The sequence below is a fragment of the Euprymna scolopes genome, chromosome 40, assembly GCF_053919585.1.
Source record: "Euprymna scolopes isolate OS-2025 chromosome 40, ASM5391958v1, whole genome shotgun sequence".
NCBI lineage: Eukaryota > Metazoa > Mollusca > Cephalopoda > Sepiida > Sepiolidae > Euprymna > Euprymna scolopes.
This window is the reverse complement of record NC_136521.1, coordinates 4124268-4149041: the sequence shown is the minus strand read 5'-3', so window position 1 is coordinate 4149041 and position 24774 is coordinate 4124268. Positions and strand designations below refer to the sequence as shown.

General features: G+C 32.7%; 1 protein-coding gene across 2 annotated transcripts in view; it reads right to left on the bottom strand.

The window, feature by feature from the left end:
- Positions 1–4717: 4717 nt before the first annotated feature.
- Positions 4718–24774, bottom strand: part of LOC145265355 (gelsolin-like protein 2) — a 123917-nt gene continuing 103860 nt past the window's right edge. For both annotated transcript variants that reach the window (XM_080121127.1, XM_080121128.1), the window contains exons 10-14: positions 23174–23257; positions 21111–21193; positions 13812–13881; positions 10559–10654; positions 4718–7305 (exon numbers count right to left, since the gene is read on the bottom strand). In XM_080121127.1, coding sequence (XP_079977253.1) covers positions 7207–7305; positions 10559–10654; positions 13812–13881; positions 21111–21193; positions 23174–23257 — 432 coding nt within the window. In that variant the 3' untranslated portion in view covers positions 4718–7206. The remainder of the gene's footprint in view (positions 7306–10558; positions 10655–13811; positions 13882–21110; positions 21194–23173; positions 23258–24774) is intronic.

The following is a 24774-nucleotide window of genomic DNA, read 5'->3' as shown; positions in this document are numbered from 1 at the left end:
TTTTTTTTTTTTTAAGAAAATGTTGAGGCGTCTTCAGTTGGCATAACGGAGCACCTTGACTAAACATTCCGTGTGAAATCAGTTACTGATTTCCAGGTGACTTGAGGCGAATGCTCTCACCCATGTAAAATTTTGTTAATTTTTTTTTTTTTTTTTTTTTTTTTTATTTATGAACAAAACATTTATTTTGATTCTATTTCTTTCAAAAAAAAAACAAAAAACACTACTTACTACTTGGAAGTGTTTTCCGAGAATGCTTACATAGATGTTCTTTTCATATTGCATCCATGAAGGGCGGAGTACGTGGTGCCTTCGATAAGTTTCCAGACTTTTTTTTGGACATTCATTTAAAATTGTCATAGACTCTTGAAAATTCAGTGTGTTATTTGCTATACATTTTATGAGATGACTGATTTTTATTTTTTATGATTTTAGGTTCAAATGAATAGCTACAGCAGGAATTGGAATACACCCTACTAAAGCCTTATCACAGCTGGTGAATTTCAAAAATGCAATCTGGTTGTGAGGACACTTTAGAAGAACGATATGCAATAAAATTCTGTTTTAAACTTGGAAAAAATGCCACAGAAATGTATGGAATGCTTCAGGACCATCTTGCATGGATGAAGCGTCAGTTTTTGAGTGACATAAGAGATTCAAGGAAGGCAGGGGAGTCTGTGAGTGATGATGAAAGGTGTGGTGGGAGTAAGGAAGTCAGAACACCAGAATCTATTGGCCAAATAAAGAATTTCGTGGATAAGGCCGATCGGGTGTCTATAGACAATAAGTGCACAGTTTGATGTCAGTGTGGGAACTGTACACCCTATTATTCACGAGAAACTGGAGATGAAAAAGATTTGCACAAAGTTTGTTCTGAGGTCCATCCTTGACCAAGATGGGCATCAAGACAGTTCCCCACCCCCCATAGTCCAGACCTTGCTCCCTGTGACTTTTGGTTATTCCTTAAGCTTAAGGAAAACTCTGGAGGCTGTTATGAGACAATTAAGAAAATGAAAGCGGTTATGACAAGGGTCATTGACACGCTCACACAAGATGTCTCCAGAAGTTGTCGGAACGGTACAAGTGCATTGCAGCCGGAGGAGATTACTTTGACAGTACACACGACACTCTAATCTCTATCAATAAAAAGTGTCTGGAAATTTATTGAAGGCACCTTGCAAGGATAAAGTGTGAAAAAAAAAAAAAAAAAAAAAAAATGTGAATAAACTCAAACGTTCTTGAATTTTGCACAATAAATTATTTCCCCAAGACGGGCTTTCTCCAGTGCTAAGAACTCAGACCTGGAAGACGCCAAGTTCCAACCCTAAGTTGGGGGACAGCAAGTCATTAAAGTTGATTCCTATTGTCTCTTCCTTATGTAGCGTTATCATTACACTACCCCGGGGTGGGGTAAGGGGGTCCCCCTGCGTTTCCCCTGTCATAAAATACGCTTAAATATATTTTAATTTGTCCAGATTTCGTATATATTATTACAGAGTTGTGATTTCAAAAGTAAAAAAAAAAATATTTGGGTGCCATCAGCTAGAATCGAAAGTGTAGCATTCAAAGCTGGTGACGTTACCACTGTACTGACATGACACGCATGTGAACTGATGAAAAATAAACTAAGATGAATGTACAAAATGTATGATCAAAATTGAAAAAAAAAAAAAAAACTATTTTAATCGGCTAAAGACCCATAAAAGAATGATCCATATAAAATGCAATCAAAAGGCCTGCGACTTTTAGTTTTGGAAGATAGCTTGAAAATATGGAGACAGACAGTGAGTTTTAAACTAGATTTTCATTCAGACCTACACGTTGCATGCAGAGACAGTTGCAAAGGAACAAAAAGGAAAATTTGATGCACGTTTTTTTTTTCTAGTTGAAATAAAGTACATTTATTTATTCACTGTACTTTCCAAAATAAGATTGCATTTTTTTAAGTCTCTTAGTTCGCCATGTCATTGACAAAACTCTGCCGTTGCAAACACATTCTCTTCCTTCTCATGCGATGGTTTGTCTGCTTGTCCTACGCGGACTTAAATCTCTCATACTGGCCCATCCCGCCTTTTGCCATGTCTGCAGCCTGCCCAAGAGCACACAGTCATCTGATCACTTTTTGTTCAAGTTCTTAATTGTATCTTGTTTGAAAATTTCCTTTCTTACCGACTCGTGTTTCCAAATCCACATAGTTCCTTGTTATCGTCGTAGTCCACGCGTACTTTTCCTCCACTGTGGCGTCAGCTTGTACACGGACAAATTAATTTGCATAATGTTAGTTATCTCCCTTACATGTGTTGGTGAAATCAAAACATGCTTACCTCCCTTTGGATGTGTACAACGTGATGAGTGAAAACTTACGAGACTACACACTGCTGACGTAGGATGGGTGGCCATCTTTGTTTTTACGTGTTAATAATAAATCTCATTTTTGTTTATTTCCAGATGTGCTGTAGAAACCTCCTCATAAGACTTGTTCCCGTCTGTGATTTCATGATTTACAAAACCAGCTATCTGCCACATACAGTGCATTTCAGTTTCTGAGATTTTCGTCATGCTTTGTTAAAACGTGTTTTAAGACAGCAATATCTTCCAGCTTGTCATGTGCATCATATCAAACCATTTTTCTGTCTCGCCATTAAACAGCTGCCATAAATACGATTTCTTCATTTGCAAATCAGCTGATATTATAAACAAATAGATCGAATTTGATGCACAACATTATTTTGCAAATTATTCCTCGTAATCTATGTGTGAAGATGTGTGTGTCTGTACATTTACCTACGCAACAACTGTCAATTTTCAGTCTACAAACTCGAAATTTGATATACAGGGTACTGAGATTTGGGAAAATCTTTAATCTGTTTTTGGACAGAAATTTGGCTGTTAAAGGGGTCAAAGTTTAACGATTTGACCTTTGAGAATTCTACCAAACTCCATCAATTTTGGGTCTAAACACTTGAATTTTTTTTATATAGGTTCCTTGGACATGGATCTAACTTAACATTTATTTTGGGCTCAAAGTTAAAAAAAATTGACCGTTTTTTTTTTTTTTTTGCTCAACCTACACCCGGGCAATGTCAGGCTGAAATGCTAGTATATAATAATTAGGGCAAGGACAAAAGCATATTCTTTTCATTGTTTTGGTTCGAGTGTGTATCCATTGATATCTTATATGGTTTTATATATAGTGATGTCATTGGCAGTTGATTAACTGTGTCATATATACTCGAGTTAAAAAAAAAACTATGACAACAGAATATTCTTAGTAACAATCATAATCGTGCATTTTTTTTTTTTTACAGTGGTCACCCCTTATCAAGGCCCGGAAGCCACTCAGGGATAAGGGTTATTGCAAGTACATTACGTTAGTGTGGAGATTTGATGAAGTGTTTACTTAAGGGGCGGTTCATTAGGAATTTGTTAACGTTGGACTTGAACACCACATCCAAGTTGTAGTCAGGTGGGAAGCAGGCAGACAACACGATATTTTAATGCTTGCATTATGTTGATTAATTGAACTATTATTCTCATCTTGGGTGTTTATTAGCACAATGATTCAGTCGCTGCAACCTTCAAGTTTTGAAAACCTGCTTCTTTTTCTCTAAAGAAAAAGTTTTGCCTCTGCATTACAAGAATTCAAACCGTGGGTTTGAGGGTCGATCCGCACATCATAAAGAAAGTTCAATCTTCAGGTGGGGGGGGGGGTCACTAAGATTTTATTTGAAGATTGAACCTTCTGTAGATCTGCAGATCCACCCTCAAACCCACAGTTCGAATTTCTTGTAACGCAGAGTGTTACAAGGGAGTATTTCTATAAAATAAAAAAAATATCAAATAAATAAAAGCAGTTTAAAATGTGTGCTAATGTATTCTAGGCAGCTCTAATGATCAAATCTCAAGTTTTTAATTCACAAGATTTAAAGGCCAGAGTATAGTAATAGAAAGTTTAGAAGGATTAGCAGTATCTAGAAAGCCCCAGAGGGTTCTGCAATAATCATCTAGAATTGGTTAAGATGTCATATAAATAAAAGTAGAGAGGGGAAACAGATCAGTTATCAGTTTGGACCTGTTAAGATATCCATGAATCATAGACCAGAGTTAAGTCCAGTCGAAAGAATCCAAAGCACCAAAAGAAAAATACATCCCTTCAACCCACGGAAAGTTGTAGGAAATATATTTACCACTAGTCCAGAGGACAGTTTTGAAGTATTCTCATTGACCAAACTTTTATAGAAAAATAAAAAGAAATTTTATATTCATTGAATTTCATCGTTAATAGCGTGAATATTGTTGAAAATAAACAGAAAATATCATTTTCCGAAAACCATATTTCATATCGTCCATATTTTCAATTGTTCCACCTTTGTAACAGAGCCACACTCTTTTCCTTAAAAAAAAAAAAAAAAAAAAAAAAAAAAAAAAAAAAAAAAACTAACTAATAAAGCATGTTTTCAACACCTGAAGAAGGCTGTAGCAACCGAAACGGGCGTATAACACCCAAGATGAGAATAGTCCAATTAATCAATATAACAAAAATTCAGAATTGCGATATTTTAATTCATGCAGGTTGCCTATCTATTATTAAAGTCGGAGAAATGACTAATGCAATCTGCATAAATTAAAATGTTTAAGCATACTGTACGACCAGGCAAACAACAGGTATCCCACTAGTGTCTATTCATAACTTAAACAGTAAAAACAAAGCAAAGACTTTTTGTGTTTAAAATTGTTTTAATGAATAAAACAAAAATAGAAAAATTGCAATTTGAAAATTTCTCAAAAAAATTTATTTAGGCGTGCGGAATCACAGAATTATAAAAGGGAAACGAGTGTATTTATATGTAGGTATTAGGCACAGTTTGAGTGGATTCTTTTTCAACCCACAGGACGTAAATTAATACCAGGTATTTAACCCTAGAAAACATTTTAAACATATTGTTAAAATACAAAGTTATAGTTTTAATCAAATTTTTAACTATCGCTGCTCCTGTGAAAGTTACGCCTGGCAAACAAACAAAATTCACGGATTATTACCAACATGTGCAGTCATCCTCAACTATTATGATTAATCATCTGAAGAAGGCCAAAGGATGGGTTGGCCGAAACGTGGTGTACCAACAAGAACTATGAGAATAACAGTTCACAAAAAGAATGACTACAGAGTTTCATCACAAAGGATTTAAAAAAAAAAGTTTTAGCATGTTACTAAATTTTAGTTATAGTTTTGTATTGTAAGGTCAAGGCCGCTACTTGACCTACGAAATTGCAGGTGGCAGCCATCTTCATTATTACTTATTGAGTGTTTACATTCAAGTCATGCATTTCTGAAGTTTAGATGGGAAGAAAAAAAATCCATCAATGGAATTATTACTCAAAATGACTTCTCATGTAATAATGTTCAAGAAAGATTTAATATCTACACAGATTTTTCTCATACCACCCACAAACACGATTTAGTGACATTACCAATAGTTATTAATTTTTTCAATAACTATAAATAGTTATTATAAACATTATGCCACTCTTAATCCGAAATTGTTACCGTTAACATAAGGTGATTTATATTTTCGGCATTAACATGTTAAGCCGCCTTACATCTCAGGAAGAGACAAGGCTACAGACAATGGAATTATTACTCAAAATGACTTCTCATGTAATAAATGTTCAAGAAAGATTTAATATCTACCTACAGACAAACCCTATTTAGTGAAATTACCAATAGTTAATTTTTTCAAAAACTATAAATAGTTAATCCGAAATAGTTACCGTTAACATAATGCTGAAAATATAAATCACCTTAACATGTTAAGCCGCCTTACATCTCAGGAAGAGACAAGGCTACAGTTGTTGACCTGTCAAGAAAATACTCCCCTTCCTACTGAAATGGGAATCTCCCCTCCTAAGGCCTTCCCTTCCTGGTCAAAAAGCATTCTCGGTCCAGTGTTCAAGATTCGAGTAGCACTCAGTATGAAGATATACCTATGGCAAGTAAGCTAAACGGTAACGTTTGTGTTTCATTCCCACAGGAAATGCATTTAGCCTGATGAGTAGAAGGTAAGTTTTGGTACTCATTGAATTGTTAGAATAAAAGTTTTTAATTTACGGTTAACTTTACAACGGTAATTTGAGTGTACTATATTGAACGTCAGTTTTGAATTTTTCCTTTCGTTGTACTTTTAGGATTGAAGAAAAAGCTTTTTGGCAGGTTAAAAAGGTTAGATTACTGAAACCAGAGAACTGAAGACGGACAACTGGATGAAGAACATACCAAGGAAAGAAAAAGATTAAACCCCTTGGTCAGTTTGCAACTAACAGTTCACAACTGACCAGACGTGAATATATGTTCTTGAATAAGAACAATAAAGGGTCTCATGTTCTTCCCAGCGAACAGCAGTTTTGAAACCCCAGATAAAAAAAAAAAAAAAAAAAAAAAAAAAAAAAAAAAAAAAAAAAAAACTGGTATTTTTAGTCATTCTAAACAGATTCAAGAAGCTTAGAAATAATTGCAGTTTATTTTCTCCAGCAAATCCAGCCCAACCACCACACAATAAAACGACAACCATCATATCAAGGTAGGAAGTCTTTCCTCGATAGTGGCCTCAAGAAGTATTACGTTATTTGTTTACCGGGCATAACTTAAATACAGATACCAAGCAATTCGGACTAAACCCACCTATCTTTTTGGCTCTGAAGAGTCCAAGCCCAGATTTGGGCAATGTGTGAAAGAGAGGGATATGAAGATGTCTGAAAAAGTGCTAAATTATTTGAGGGGGTGCGATGATATTCATTAGGGAATCAAGTAGCTGACCTAGTTTACATTAAAAAGAAAAAAAAAAGGGGGGGGGTTCATAGACCAACAACCATTGTTTAGACCATATCACACTATTTTTATTATTATATATAAAAACGGCCTTAGAAACCTAAACCTATATATCGATTGATTGGCATTTATTGCTTTGAAATACATATGCTCAACAATAACTGATATGGGTTTAGTTCAGGCAGTATAACATGACGCCTCTGTGTCAATTATAGATAAATGTGTCCTGGATAAATAGTTGGAGGATAAATGGCTGATAAATGGAGAAACTTTGATTGCAAATTAAAAAGAAAAAATATAAGCAAAATAGATATTTTATGCGATTGGCAGGAAATCTGCCTGGATTTATGGATAGTTTTTTTTTTTTTTTTTTTTTTTTTTTAAGCAGTCATGGCAACATCAAAGGCTTTGGAGTGTTGGTTTTCAGAGAGGACAGTAACCGGACAATTGGGTTTTCCGCATTCACCACCCAAAAAGCTCTGAAAGAGAAAAAAAAATTATGAATATATAATTATTACAGAAAAAAAAAAATATATATATATATATATATATATAAAATAAAATAAAAAAATACATACGAGGGCAGAGTTAGATAAGGTCGGTTTTTAATGTGGGGAATATCTAGTTCCCCAAAATGGGGCACTCTGGATTGGGAGAAAAATAAAAACGGTCTCCATTGGCTTGAAACAAAGCACAAGAAAAATGCATAATGTTCAAAATAAGCTAAAAAAAAAAAAAATTTTTGGAAAATTCAGAAAACTGAAAGGTTTTACTTAAAAAAAATAGAAGTACAAGAATTAAAAGAATGATAAATATTGTATTTGTTTAACGATGAACAGCAGTACAAAATGTGGCCAAAAAACACACTAATGTTCCTAAAGGCAAGATTAGTTACTCTTCTACCTAGCTGGGTAAGTTTTTAGGGTTTATTTACTTTTGAATGTTTATTTGGAAAAAAAAAAAAATAAATAAATAGTGTCTAGCATTACATAAAAAAAGTGGTCACAATGTGCCTTACATCTTTGAAGTCGATTGAAAAAAGAAAAATGCATAATGTTCAAAATAAAAAAAAAAGTGGGTTGAATGGTTAGCATAAACTTAGTCACATCTTTGAAGACATTTGAGAATTCTAGGGTTATAATTTTTTTTATTAAATGATTTTAAATATTTCCATTTTCTGAAACTTACATTTTTAAAACAACTGTAGCAGTAAATGTTTACTCATCGAGGTAAAAAATCAAAATGTATAAACACATTTGTACACCATTATGCATACGTTATCCTAAATAAAAACAATTATATTTTGGACCAATCAAAACTTTCTGAATTTATTTGAAAATAGCTTGGGTGCTCGGCGTTGCCCAGGTGTTTGGAGATGTGTGTTCAGAGAAAAAAAAAATAGTAGGAAGCCAGACTCGAACCTGTGACGCAAAGCCGGAAAAGAAAGTGAAAGAAAACCTGACGTCTTACCTCTACTCCAGACTCGACCAGAAGTTCGGAACGTTAAAATTAGGCAAAGTTATGATTGCAAAAATGGCTCATTAAAAAAAAAAAAAAAAAAAAAAAAAAAAAAAAATCGACCCCTCCTTGTAGGAAACTGTCTAGTTGAGGGTGAAGGAATTAATGTTTTTAGCCAATTTTTTTTATATTTGTCGTCAGCTTCAAAATGATACCAATCTTGTAAAAAGTGACAGACAGATGAGATTTATATTATAGATGGTCTTTCTGGGAGCTACCCAAACTCCTTAAAAGCCAGATTTTCTTTCAATAAACCAGTGGAATTCAGTTGACCTGAATCTGGATCAGTGTCGTTGGCACCCCACTATGGGCGCTCATCTCTGCAAAATTATTCTCTACTGATGCACACAAACATTAACAATCACTCCTCACATTATCTGCAAAAATCTGTATTCATCGAAATACTTCAATCTTTTTCCACTGAACTTCAATCATAACACAACAAAATGAACACTCAACTCTTCTAAAACAACTTTCAATGAATTATGATTTATAAAAATGAGCAAAGAAATTTTGAATGATTTTCCTGACCCCTGAAACTCACGGCTCTTAATTGATCCAGACTTCTAATCTATTAGCTAATGACTCCGTTTTTACAAGAACTCTAAAAAATAATTTTGACCTCTTAGCAACCCTTTTTTCTGGATGGAAAGAAAAAAAAAGGGGGGGGGGTCAAGTCTTCCACATATCTGAATATTCTAAATTTCAAGATAAAAAAAATAAGTCTTCTCCATGTATATCTTCATTTTCTTTATGGCATTAATTAGAGAGATCGGTCCCTCGTGGAGAGAGAAAGGTACATGTCCGATGCTGTTGAAAGTCAGAATTGATTTTGGTAGCAAATATCGAGAAATTGGCTAAAAACATTAATTCCTTCACCCTCAACTAGACACTTTTCTACAAGGAGGTGGGGGAGGGGTCACTTTTTTTCGGTGATATTTTCGAAAGTCATTCCCTCTTTTTGATCGACAAACCTTAATTTAAACATTCACCGCTTCTACTTTGGCAATAGGCGCAACAGGAAAGATGTTTTTTTTTTTTATGTCCTCTTCCTCCTTCACGGTACGGGTTTGAGCCTGCCTGCCACCACATTTTTTTTTTTTTTTGAACACAGACTAGTGCTAAATAACAGCTTTAGTTTGATTTTTTTTTTTTTTCAATTTCAAAACATACAGGAAAATTACTCAAGTAATTGTCTACAAAAGATGAAGATAATAAAATTTTCATTATCTTCATCTATTTCAATACAATAGCAAAAATGCATTATACATAAAGTTTGAATAGAGAAACTTTTCTGACTTAACTCCAGTTAGAAGCCCAGACTATGCGATTAGAAAACGACACTAAGTACTCCTTTACATCTATAAAAGCGAGAATGCGTGAGGACACATCTCAACCTATACACTCAAATTTTTTATCTACATTCTTGAAATTTAGTATATAGCATATTCAGACATGTGGAAAACTTACTCGGTTTTCATCTGGGGAAAAAGGATTGCTAAGGGGGTCAAAATAATACTTGGGAGGTCATTGGATTTTTATCCGCTGACAATTTTACGACTGCACATACACGAATCATTAACATGTTTGAAAACATTTTTTAAAAAAGTGTCAAGCTGGTCTAATGGTTATTGTATTTGATTCACTGTTTTTAGGTCTTGGTTGCTATGCATTTTTTTTTTTTTAAGGAATTTAGTGTTACGTTCAATACTTACAGTATTTCTATTTATAAGAAATCTGCGTTAAAATATATTTATGCATATTTTACAGGCGGTTTTCTATTATAGATATGTAGATAAATAGATGCGTACATACAGAGAGATAAAGGAAGCGAAAGAGAGATGAGGGAACAGTATTGTTTCGAAATGCAAATGCTATTCTCATGTAGAAACAATTTTTCAGCATCTTCGTGTCAAGTTGGCCTAAAGGTTATCTTACTTGACTGTCTTTAGGTTTGGTTTCAATCTCCGCTCAATTTTTTTTTATTTTATCAACTTACCAGAAGTGAACTGGTTAGAAGAAAAAAAAAAATACATGCACATGTCTCAGTTTCTTTCTGTTTTTTTTTTTTTTTTTTTTTTTAAGTAAAAAAAAAAAAAAAAAACAAAAAAACAAAGGAATTTAACGTTACGTTTGATACCGAGTAACGCCAGGTACATTAGTAAAAGAAAAGAAAAAAAAAAAAGAAAAAAAAAGTAATAAACGTTAACTCACATGAGCATAAGGGATCCCATTTCTCTTTTCTTCTCTTGATGCGTTGGCACCAACCCACACAAACACCTCTTTGCCATTGTAAAGCAAAAAGACGTCCTGGAAAGTTAATTTCACAAAATTAAACATTCGAACAAGATAAATTCCTATGCATAAAACTTTTAAGTTAAGAAAAAAAAAAAAAAAAAAAAAAAAAAAAAAAAGTATCTACTTTTCAATTTCAACTAAAAAGCAATATTTTTAAAAAAGTAATTTAATGTTATATTTAAGACTGAGCAAGACCGACTGCATCTCATCTTGTAAATAAAGAGAAGTAATAAATGTTAACCGATTTATCTTTCCCCCTCTCTTCTTAGTTACAAAATTGAGTTAAAAAAAGTAAGATAAAACAACAAATTGATCTGTTGACGGTAAGCAAAAAACAATATTATGTATTTAATTTAATTTTAAGTTAAAAAAATTGTTCCTCGTTACAAAATCAGACAGTAAAAAAAAAAAAAAAAAAAAACCCTAAAAACCCCCCAAAACGAGTTTTCCTTAAAGAAAAATGGTATCTACTTTTCAATTTCAACTTCCTTGTTACATATAAAAAAAATAAAATAAAAAGTATCAGACTTAGATTTTAAAATACAGTCAACAGATCAATTTGGCGTTTTAAACAAAAAAAATATTATGTATTTGTCATGTCGAAAATAGTAATATATCCAAAAACTGAAAATTCTTCCAGTAGAAAGTCATTTATAGTTTAAAGTCATTTTTATGGAAAATTTGGCAAAATCGTATTTTTCTTAGAAATAAACTATACGCAAGGGACATAACTCCTAAACGAATATTTTAGATTACTTGTTCATGGGTGCAATATTTGTTGTCTACAGCGATTGACTATTTTACTAACACAGTAGCAGTTCTATTCAGTTTTCATGATTTTTGGATATATTACTATTTTTGAAGTGACAAATGTGTACGTAATGTTTTTGCTTGAACTTAAAAAAAAAAAAAAATCAATTTGTTGACTATCCCTACTTTTTATTTCACTCTCAACTAAATATCTACCTAATTTTCATGTTAATTAAAATATTACTGCATTACATAAAACATGTAGTTTTTACAAATAGATGACTGACAGAGTTACTTCCCTTGAATTTAATTACTTGAAAGTTATTTTGAAAATAAACTTTTCATTAATATATTTTCTACTTTACTGTCTTTCGTAATTTTTTTTTTTTTACATAGGCATCACCACATTATCAAGGCCAAGAGGCCACTCAAGGATAAGGGTTAAAGAGTGTACAGTAGAAATTGGACATTATAGTAATCATTAGTAATGTAAATTTAGTAAAGTTGATAACTTATATGGAACGGCTCATCAAGAACTTATTTACGTTAGACTTGAAGACTTTGGATATGTTACTAATTCGACATGACAATTAATTAGCTACCATTGGTTTTATTTGAAGTTTAATATTTTGATTTTTGATATTATAATGAAACACCAAAGTTTTAAATTAAAAAGTGGTGAGAATTCGGGGGGAGGGGGAATAAATAAAATAAATAAAACGTGTAGGAGAGATGCATCTTTCATTTTCAAATTGCAGATCGGTTCCATTTAGAGTATAATTATTCAATAATAAAAAGACAATAAAACAAGTGTTTCTGTTAGATAAATAAATCGATTTAAAAATCTGTCCAATAGGAGATACCTGTACCCTAAAATTATCTCCCTTTGCAAGAGTCATTTTTGAAGCAAAAATTGATTTACTCTTCGTGAAATACAGAACGAAAGTCATTAAGCAGGAAACGAAATACGAAACCATAGAAATATTTTATTTAAAAAATTAATTTAGTTTAACTTTTTTTTGTATAAATGCTTAAAATCAGTTTTTTTTCTTTTATAATAGCAAGTGTTAAACACTCATACATTATAACAGAATTATTAGAAGAAACTTAAAATTTATTTTTTAAATAAATAAAAAACAAAAAAACATGGTCACACACTTTAAAAAACACTTATTTTGAATAAAATTTAAATGAGGAATTTGAAAACTTTGTAGTGTCAGAAATAATGATAAAATCATTTTATTTTATTGTAAGTCTGATATATTTCACTATAAATAGCTTCATCAGGGTAGGATTAGTTGGTTGGTTGGTTGTTTTACGGCATACCAACCCTTTTCGGGTTATTTAATGCCGAATCCAAAGATTCGGAAGAAAAATGTTTTTAATAGAATATATTTGTTGTTTTCACGTCGGTTTCTATTTAACCCATAGTTGGGACCCTAACAGGTACTACCACTCCGGGTCAGAGTGGACCTGGGAGCAATGGTAATTAAAGGGTGGCTCCACACTCCCCAAAGCCCACAAGCTGGGGCATCACCTTTGGCTCTAGTTTTGCGTGGGAGATTTAAAGTAAAACACGTCACACACTTGAAGAACACTTATTTTGAATAAAATTTAAATGAGAAACTTGAAAACTTTTCATTTTAAACTTTAATTCAAGCCATTTTGTAAAAATAATTTTATGAAAACAGTAGGTTCTCTACAGTGTAATGTAGACTACAACGTATTATGACTAAATCAATGTGAAGAGGCATGTGAAGCTTCCTCCCTGTGCATCGCAATGGATCCCTGACTAGGACAAAATAATCGATTGATTTTTTTTTGTTTGTTTAATTTAGTAAGTAAGCTAAGTAATTGTGAGTGTTGCAATGTTTGTCATTTCCATTGGAAAACCGACGATAAGTATGTTTCTCTTTCGTTTTTTTTTTTTCTTTTAACCAAATTCTTTTGCAGTTGACCCACTTTGTTAGAATTTACAAACTCGCACGCACTTCTTTGCACCCACCACCCACATTTTTTTTCCTCACATTTTCCTCATTTTTATTTTTTTAAAGTTTTGTGATAGCAAATGTAAAAAAAAATATTTAAAGAAATGTTAAAAATGTTTCATGATACAAATATTAAAATAGTTCTATATTTCGTTTCATGCTTAGTGATTTCCATTCCGTATTTACATCAACTGCATCCATTTCCGCTATCTTGGTTTTGGGAGCACAATTGTCAGGGGATTTTTTTTTTTTTTTTTTTTTTTTAAATAATTCTTGAAAGAAAAAAAGCTTTGTCTCCCATTAAATGCTACCACCCACTTACACCTACCCCCATTAAATTATACTGTTCATAACGAGGTTAGTGCAATTAAAAGTTTCATCAAAACCATTAAACATCTCTTGAACACAAAATGAAGAGATTTAACACTCACGTCGCTAGCAAGATCATCTTTGGAGATCTCCTCTCCAGCTTTGAATTGTTCAAACTTGTGTTCAGCCAATCTGTATAAAGAGAATATAAAAGAAAGTTAAGATAAAGTTTGTTGTGCATTTTAAATCACCCAAATAAAATTATTAAAAATTCATAGAAATTCCAATACATTTGGGAAAATTGAAAACTAAAACCTACATTTTGTTAGCCATAACATCAAGGGCTGTCCCCTTTTATCATGTAAGTAAAAAAAAAAAAAAAATAGGGAATTTGTTAAATGTAAATATGGAATAGGATAGTCAAGGATTCGAACTTGCGAAGCTAGATTTAGAATTGAAAATTCCAATCATAAGTTAAAATAAATACAGAATGTTATTGAAATAAGGAATTGCAATTGTTTAGCTTACATATCTGTATATGGAAAAGGAGTGTAATAATGAAAATTGTTTCTGTTAAGGAATTTAATCGTCAATTAAAATTGTAAACATTTTATAAAAATGTTATTTGAAAAATAGGTTACTGAACTCTGGGTCAAGTTTGGCAACATGACGCATGTCATCCAACGTGCTTGATGGGCACATGTTTAATCATGCAATGACGTGACGAGTTCTCAATATAGGAAAGAGTTTTTAGATGGAGTCTGAGAGTCTGGGAGAAGAGTTGGAGAGAAGCAGAGAGGTTCAGACCTATTTTCCGTTAGAATCAAGACACCCTCTTGTCTATTATATATATTATTTTTCTTTTATTAATATTAATTTTGTCCTTGTACATATTTTTGTGAATTATTCCATGGATTTCTGCCTTTGGATTATTATGGACCATCTTCCAATTACGGGGTTTCCTTGGATTTTACTTGTACAAATGGAAATCTTTTTTAGCTTTCTTGAAGTTTTACATTTGGATTTTACTGTCATTGGATTTTTTATCTTCCAGACTATCCATTCATGTGCAATCACCTTTTTCTTTACCATATTCCCTCTGTTTAACTTATTTTGTTTTCAAGTAAGATCTTTGACTTACTTGTTGTTTCATCAAATACTTCTGCATGCAAAATCCGATCCCGCATTTTGCTAATTCCTACCCTCTGATGAGAAGGAGAGTATTTCTTCGAAACTCCGCGGATTAAGGACTATCCATTTATCTAGTGTTTCCTTTTCAGATTAAATATGTTTTTAACTCATTTCAAAAGTGTTTTTTAACATATTTCATTAACTGTTTGCTTATATATATATATATATATATATATATATATATATATATATATATATATATATTACACACACACACACACACACAGAACTCTCTCTTAATATGTACTCTGTCTCTATATCTCACCAATGTCTCCATCTCTTACAACATGAACATCTTAAGACATATGAACACTCAACATATGAACACTCAACATATGATCACACACAGGAACACACTAAGGCTCTTAAATAAGAACGAAACATACACATATTTTGTACCTCTTTAAAATACCACCCATTACATAACATCAAGGGTGTGCTTGTGGTACGTGTGTGTGCGTCCATAGTATATGTGCATGTAGTGAAATACGAGTTGTGTGCGGTATACTTGCACGGAAGTTATTTTAAATTCCAGTTTTAAAAACCCGAAATTTCATATAAATTATCTCCCTTGAAAATTAATGTAAATAAAATAAAACAAATTTGTGGGGAAATTATATTTTTTTAATGTTGATATTAAAAATGTATCGCATATACATTAAAATATATATTGAAAAATATTAAAAATAAGGCGAACATTTCAAATGGACATTCATTTATTAAAAACTCTAAAAACATGAAAATTAAATTTGTCGATTACTATGTATATAACTCGATAATGCATATTTTTAAATGCCTTAAAGCCAGAGCCCTTTTAATACTAATATCGCCTGGTTAAAATGAACAAGACGGTTCTTGTCCACAATTTCCGCTATCTTAAAAAAAAAAAAAATCTGTAATTTATCAAGTTGACAAGAAAGTTGCTGCAGTTTTGAACTTTGAAATTCAGATGAACATATCTTGGCTTGAACAAAAATTTATTGATCGAAATAAACACCATCAGAATCAACACTTACCAATGCAAAACAAGTGTAGCAACAAATCTTGCATTCTGAAGGCAGTTTTCGTATCATGATATTATGCATTCTGAAGGCAGTTTTGATATTACGCATTCTGAGGGCAGTTTTGATATCATGATATTACGCATTCTGAAGGCAGTTTTGATATCATGATATTACGCATTCTGAAGGCAGTTTTGATATCATGATATTACGCATTCTGAAGGCAGTTTTGATATGATATTACGCATTCTGAAGGCAGTTTTGATATCACTTTTTAAAAAATTTTTTTATAGCATTTCTCATGCAGAAAGTTTTCAAGATGCTTGAAAATGGTGGTCAGTTGGTGAGAGGTCTTGAGAGTATGGTGGATGAGGCAGAGTTTCATAGCCCAATTTGTTCAACTTTTGCAGGGTCGGTTTAGCAACATGCAGTCAGGCATTGTTGTGGTGGAGAATTAGGCTTTTCTGTTGACTAATGCTGGGTGTTGAATTTTTTATGCATGCCATCCATTTGTTAGCAGTAATTCACTGCCATATTATAGTTTTGCCTGCATTAAAAGGATTAATGGACAAGACCGGTCGCAGACCACTAAACAACTCTGGCTTCGGGAAGTATTGTGGAGCTTTGGAGTAACCACTTGGCAGAGAAACTCACTTTTCATCGCAAGTCACAACCCGATCAAGAAACGGGTCGTTCTTGTTGTGTAAAAGGAAAACTGACACTTCCTAACGGCGTTTCTTTTGATCGTTGTTTCAAGCCATGAGGCATCCATCAAGTATTTTTTAGTTCTCCCATCTCTCAAGTGGTTGAAAATCTTGCGTCGAATTCAGAAACAAATTCTCGAACAGTTGTGCATGGCTTGGCTTCGACTAAGGCTCTTAATCGATAGTTGTCAACAGCCGATGACCGACCACTACAATCACATTCAAGACTTTGCTGCTACAAAATTTCCTAAACCACCATTGTGCTATGCGTTCAGTAGTGATTCCTGGGTCAAATGCTTCGTTAATATTGCGAGCTGTTTCAGCAGCTTTTTGACCTAGCTTGAATTGGAATGAGAAAAAAGATGCAAATTTGCTTTCATCCCTCTTGTACTCAATGTTCTGAAAAACTGATAATTCAAAGGATCATATCAAGCAAAAACAAAAAATGTTCTTTAAAATGATGTAATAATGAATATATTTGAAAATACATCATTTGAAATCAAAATTCAAAATTCTACAGGAACCTTTTGTCAACCTAATATTTTGTTGGAGAAACTGAATTATGATAAAGGCAATTGACAAGGGGGGGGAGGGAAGGGGGTGCTAAAGCAGTTTTCCTTCGACTAAGCAGACAAAGCCATATCGCACTTATCTGCTACATAGAGTTGTAGACATTCGTTTCCTAAGAAAATTTTTTTTAATCGTAAAACGATTAAAAAAAAAAAAAAAAAAATGACTACACTTTTATTGCAAAAATAAATTTTATCAACTTCAAAGAAAGCAGACAATTGTCACATTTTGGATAAGAATATTTGGTTGGGAAGGGGGGAAGCAGAGAGAGAGAGAGAGAGGGGGAGGAAAAAAAAAAAAAAACAAAAAAAAAAGGTTTTGGCAGTTGTAAATCGCCACTAATAATTTGTTTCCAGTACCAGAAGAGTTCTACAAGAAAAGTAGAGATAATCCAGGAATTTAATGATTTTCAGCAGTTTGGAGCATTTTTTAAATTATTTTAAAATTTTTATTTTAAAATAAAATATGACAGTTAATTTAGGATATTAAAAATTTGCAAATATTTAATTTTGAAAATTAAGTTTTTTTTTTGAGAAAATATTTACTAAAAAATATTTAGTCATGAAATGTAATTTTGTATCTATTTTGAAAAATGTTTGAAATTGTCAATTTTGAAACAATGAATTCATTAAACGGTGATTAAACTTGCTCAGCTTGTGAGGAATGTAGTGACTAGCATTGATAGAACCAGCTTAAATCACTGAGTGAATGCTGTTCCAAGAACAAGTATCATTGGATCAAAAGATTGGCAGAGCAGTGATTTCAAACTTTGACTGCTCAACTCCAAGCAAATAACAAAATCATGCAAAACTTGACCATTTGAAAACTTTACAAAATAACATGAATAAACATTTAATCTTAATTTTGAATTCTTGTTTTATTTTATTGGTCCCCCCCGACAAAAGGAGGGTGAACCTGCAAATTTACCCTTGGCCGTACATCTGTCCACACTTTTCTCAAAAACTACACCTTGGAATTTTTTTAAATTCTGCACAAACATTAAACATGATATGAGTAAAAAAGTAACAGAATGGATTTTCCAGGAAAACTCCTTTTGCATTTTTTTTTTATGCCTCATTTAATGTGCGCTGATGGGGAACCATGCATGCTCCACTTGTTTCAAATAGTTATTACTAGCAGAGTTATCTGCACTTTAATTTGTTAATCTAATGTACTTGTTTGGATGTACCGACAAAGTTTTGCTGAAGAATAAGTTAAAATTCTGCGTAGAGCTCTCCCGATATCAGAAACAATTTATCTGTGACAAGATTTCAGCAAAATAGAGAAAAAAAAGGCAGCAATGTTGCATTTATTTATTTTATTTATTTTTTTTTTTGCAAACAGCAGTAAACTTACTTCCTTGAACGGACACGTCTTTTTCTTGGAGAGAAAGAAAGAGAAAGTTCTTTTTTTCACTTATTGGTAAGAATTAAAAGGATGAGAGCATTCACTATCACATTTACATCAAAGACAAGAGATTAAAAAGAAAAATATTAGAATCAATAGAGAAAAAGATGACAGGACACTATAGAAAATATATATATATATATATATATTATATACACACAGTTTAAAAAAAGGTGGGGAGCAAAATGAAAGTAAAGTTTCCCGGGCAAAGTCGGGTAGAAAGAATGAATGCATGCAGGAGTTTCAATCAATCAAAGAATGAATAAATGAATGTATGCATCCATTAATTCTTTCTAAGGACTGGAGGAGAGCGAGAAAAAAAAAAAAAAAAAAAAAAAAAAAAAAAAAATGGTAAACATTGATAGAGATACTCAAATTTTAATTTTTTATTTTTTTAAAAAGGAGTCAACACTTATCAAGGCCCGGAGGTCACTCGAGGATAAGGGTTAATGAGTGTACGGTAGTCAATGGGACAATATCGCAGCCTGCTAGCTGAATATATAAAGGGGAAAATGTGTTAGTTTGTGTGTGTTTGTATGTCTGGCAAAAATTTGAGAAAATTTGAGAAGAGTTGAGAAGAGTTCTACAAGAAAAGTAGAGATAATCCAGGAATTTAATGATTTTCAGCAGTTTGGAGCATTTTTTTACATTTTTAAAAAATTTTTATTTTAAAATATATAAATATATATAAAGGGAAAATGTGTTAGTTTGTATGTCTGGCAAAAATTTGACAGACGTATCAGACCATGACAAAATTGATAATGTTAGAAAGATCAATCTCTTTGTGGAAAAATATCTAAAAATTGACCCAAAAGTAATTCTGGGCTGGTCAACTGGGTCGTTTTTTGAAAGGAGGGGTTACTTTTGGCGTCAAGATTTCTGCAAGTCATACGTCTAGCAATCTCAATGTATGTTTAACGCTATCAATAATCCCCCCCCCTCGTTATCTCTGCCTAAACCTGAACGTAGATTCCATAAACAAAGCTTCTTTCTTAGAACTGCATGCCTGTGGAATTGTCTTGTTTTCCAACTGACTACAATATGGTTGTCTTCAAGTCTAACGTAAACAAGTTTTTGATGAGCCGTTCCATATAAGTTAACAAATTTACCGAATTTCCATTACTAACGATTACTATATTGTCTACTGTACACCCTTTAACCGTTATCCTTGAGTTGCCTCTTTGCTTTGATAAGTGGCGACGCCTTTGTAAAAAAAAAAAAAAAAGTAAATTTATTTTGACCCGCCGTGACGTCATAAGTCATTGTGGCCGTGACAGCTAGCGCATTAGCTTTTCACCTCCTTTTCCTCCTGCGTGTTAAGGTTTGCACCTGCTTACCCACTTCGGCTAATTTTTTTTTTTGTTGTTGAGGTCGCACAGGTACCTTTAATTGAAGCAATTTTTTTCGGGGGGGGGGGGGGAGTTGCTTAATATCCTTAGTATACCACTTCCCGTCACCCAGGTAACTCCAGTTGGCCATGCTAGTGTGTATATATATATATAAATAAATAAATAAAGCTCAACATTTCTCTTTTGTTTTAATTTTCTCATCACTGTTTTTGCTGGGGATGGGGCATTCTACCGAATGTCAAACATTCTCCCATTAGTAAACTAATGGGAGAATGTCTGACATCCAGTAGAATGTCCCATCTCCAGTTACTCCAAGCGAGAAGTCTTTTTAAGATTCTAACCATCTCTTTAAATGCAATTGTTTGTATTGCTCTTGCACTTGGTTCACAGGGTATATTTACAAGATTTTTTTTTTTTTTTTTTAAATCAGTTTCATTATAATGACTGATATGATTGATACCTTAAGATTCCAGTTTCTTTTCATATCATATATAAGTCCTTGGGATTTTGTTATTTTCTCCCTCTGCTCTGTTAAGGCTAGCATCATTAGGGACGCTGACTTCAACTAAGGTTGCCACTTTCCCCTCTTGACGCCCGTGTGTGCATGCATGCTTACACAAATAGGCTCTTGTATGGTTTACTATTATAGTAAACTGATCACATACAATGATCGAAGAGATATCAAAAGAAAATAAAATGGGCATGTTAAAGACCCACCACCACCACCACCACAGATATAAATAGGAACCCTATGCACGTCCACAGCGTTTGATGTAGAGCTATTGAACTTTCTATGATAACGTCACCATGGGAAGGGAGAGGTTTTTAACGGTTACATCACTCACACCAATGAAGGTGGGGGGGGCCCATGGGAGTCACTTATAATCAGGAACCCTAATCAGTGTTCATATATTTGTGTCGATAAAGATTGTTTGAAGCTATCTTTACACCCACAACTGCTATCTCACAACCTTTCATAAGTCAGAGTCCATTTCTTGAAGAAATAAATCGATAAACGAGTACTTCTGATATATATATATATATATACATATATATATATATATATATACATATATATATATATATATATATACACAAAAGATAATTATCTTTATAAATCGAGATAATAGAAAGTTCGATATATATAAAATTCAAAAGGAAAAGTTGATGGAAACTTAAATTTGATATCACAAACTCACCTGTAAAGCTTCCTTTCCTCATCTTCAAGAGGAATGTCTGGATCATCAGGTTCTTCATCAGTAAGGTTCGCCATGAATGGATGCTGAAAGAGATAGACAAAATTTTGTAATCTAATATATATATATATATATATATATATATATATATATATATATATATATATATAAGTGCGTATGTGTACGTGTACATGTGTGTACGTGTACGTGTACATGTGTGTACGTGTACGTGTGTGTGTGTGTACATGTATATGGACACTTCCCAACATATATACTAGTGATGGGAAAATTGTGTATGTGTACACGTGTGTGTACGTGTACATGTATATGTGTGTGATGTGTGTATATGTATACTTCCCAACATACTAGTGGTGGGAAATTTGTGCATGTGTACACATGTGTGTACGTATACATGTGTATGTGTGTACGTATACGTGTACACGTGTGTACGTATACATGTATACATGTGTGTACATGTATATGGACACTTCCCAACATATATACTAGTGATGGGAAAAATTTCCATATCCCCGATCCTGATTTTTTATAAATCTATAAATTTAACGTTTACCCCTCACCTCCGATTACTGTAAAATTTTATGTAAAATGTTGATATTTTCTTAAACTTAAAACACCCATGTGGTGGGGAGAGGTGATCTATAAATTTTAGTTTTACTGGCCATTTTAAAATCAATAAATATTTGTGATTCGATCATTACTACCGACAGTAGAAGATTTTTCTTTTAAACAAAAATTAAGATAATTAAAAGGAATCGTTTTTAGTATTGGAAAATAGGTACAAATTTTGATTCCACCTAAAGTTTCGATTACTCATCTCAACACTCAAAGTTTTTACCTACAGTCTTGAAATTTGGCATATAGGATATTCAGACATGTGAAAAAAAATTTTAATCCATTTTCATCTAACTAAAAGGGGCTACCAAGGGGTATAAATTGAACAATTAGTACGTGGAAGTCATTTGCTAACAGTTTCACGAATGTGTGAATTGGTCACGTTAAAGATTACTTACGTTAAGAATAAGTAGTTTGAAAACTTATTTTGAATAAAGTGTCATGCTGGTCTAATGGTTATCGTACTCGACTCACTCTAGGTTTTGAGTGCAGCTTTAGTAATTTTTTTTTTTTTTTTTTTTTTTTTTTTTTTTTACAAGAAGTGAACGGTTCCAACAGAAACACTTGAATGCAGGTCTTAGTTTCTGTATTAAAATATAAATATATTTTGGGACCAGGTAGTGCCGGGTGGCCTGCTAGTTTTTTAATAAATATAAAGATGAATCTTGTTGGAGACTGAGGGAGAAAACAGCAGGTCGATTTCGCAACTTTTTTATATAAAAAAAATAATCTATATAATTATAAAACTCAAATGACCTTGTAACAGTGTATGTAACCCACTTTCCAGTTTACGACATCCGGTTGCGCATGCACACATGACCTGCGCACTGAAATATTAACGTTATTATTTCGAAATTATTTAACATGGAAAGAGTGGGGTTTAAAATAACTTAAACGTAATACAGAAATGAACGAAGTACTAAAAAAAAAAAAAAAATGCAGATATATCAAAATTTGAATTTAACTATAATAAGTATTATGGTATCTGTTCAGTGCATATTTACCTATAAGTATGGTCAACCACGTATAATTCAGTAACTATAGATTTAAAAAAAAAAAAATAATCAATTATAATCTACCTATATTCTTTTTTTCATTTTAATATACGTTCATAGAAATGTTTCTGTTATGTCAAAAAAAAAAAAAAAGTTTCCAAGCTCATACATGAATTTCATAGCTAGTATAACGTACTGATCCAGCGGGTCACGGGTAGTCTAGTATTAGATCAAATTTGTGACTGATCGACAGACAAAGAAAATGCTAATATAAGGAGTGCGTTGGTTTCACCATGCAACTATCATAAGTACTTAACCCCCTCCTTCCCGCTTTTCTAATGAAAAAAAAAGAAAAAAAAGAAAAAATAAAGAAAAATAAAAAAAAAAAAAATAAAAATAAAAATAAATAAATAAAATAAAATAAAATATTTTTCTTACACTGGAACGGAGTTCATCGCTTTCAACGACTTCACCTTTGGCATCTCCGCGATCCGATTCAAGTTCTTGCATAAATTTCATAGCCTGGTTTAAAAAAAAAAAAAAAAAAAATTTCAATCAATACTCCTATTAATATTTTTTTTGTGTGTATTGATATTCATATTAAAAACCCTTTTTACTATTTATTTAAAAATAAAATACAACTATATTATATGGATCGTTGACTTGTATTCATCTGCAAAAGATCTAGCTAATTTGCAAATTCTTTTAAACATTCATTTTAATTCCCAACTAGTTTTTTTTCATTTTTCTGATGAGATGATCATCTTTAGTTAACTATTATGTATAACTAGCATGGGTGCCCGGCGTTACCCGGGTGTTTGGAGGTGTATGCTGAGCTCCCCCCCCCCCAAAAAAAAACCGGTCAATTTTTTAAAACTTTGACCCCTAACCCATTAAAATTTGTTTTCGGCTCAAATCAAGTTAAGTTAGATACATGTCCAAGGAACCTATATCTAAAATTTCAAGTGTTTAGACCCAAAATTGTCGGAGTTTGGTAGAGTTCTCAAAGGCCAAATCGTTGAACTTTGACCCCTTAACAGCCAAACTTCTGACCGAAAACCGATCACATAGATTTTCCCAAATCTCAGTACCCTGCACATCAAATTTCGAGTCTGTAGACTAAAAATTGACAGAGTTATTGTGTAGGGAAATGTAAACAGACACACAGACATGTTCACTTTTATAGATATAGATTATGTTCATGCAGATATTCTACATGATTTATACTTGCGTAAAAAGGTTATAGTAAACAAGCCCCTTTCTATGTCAGTTTTAAGTCTACAAACATGAAACTTGATATATAGGGTATTCAAATTCATGCAAATCTTTATATTTGGGTTTTAGCCAGGAAAAATCTGTCCAAAAGTGTCAAAATTAAAAAATAGAATTTGCTAAGTGAAGGTCGAACAGCATTACGTAATAGCTATTGGTTTATGTTTTAATGCAAACATGTCTTCACAGCCAAGGTACACCAAAGGCAAAAATAAAATCGCAAGCTAAACGTTTCGGTTTCAATTCTCGGATGAGTCTTTTTTTTTTTTTTTTAAACTTTTTAAATAGTTACTTAATTCGGGCCAATATAATATAATATAAATACGAATATGGCAGTTGCTCGTCTGAACTCCAATCTCTGGTCCCCCCTCGCCAATCTTTCACGAAAAACACCCGTCTAGCTGAATCCACTGTGAAAAAATTCCCCCACTCTTTATCTGTGCCTAAATCAAAAGTGGATTCCATGAACAAAGCTTCTTTCTTAGAACTGCACGCCTGTGTAACTGTTCGGTCTGCCTGCTTCCCACCTGACTACAACTTGGATGTGTTCAAGTCCAACGTTAACAAATTCCTAATGAACCGCCCCCTTAAGTAAACACTTCAAATCTCCACACTAACATAATGTACTTGCAATAACCCTTATCCCTGAGTGGCTTCCGGGCCTTGATAAGTGGTGATCACTAAAAAAAAAAAAAAAAAAAAAAAATCTGCATAATTAAAACATATTTAAGCGTATTTTATAACCAGGCAATGCCGGGCAGCCTGCT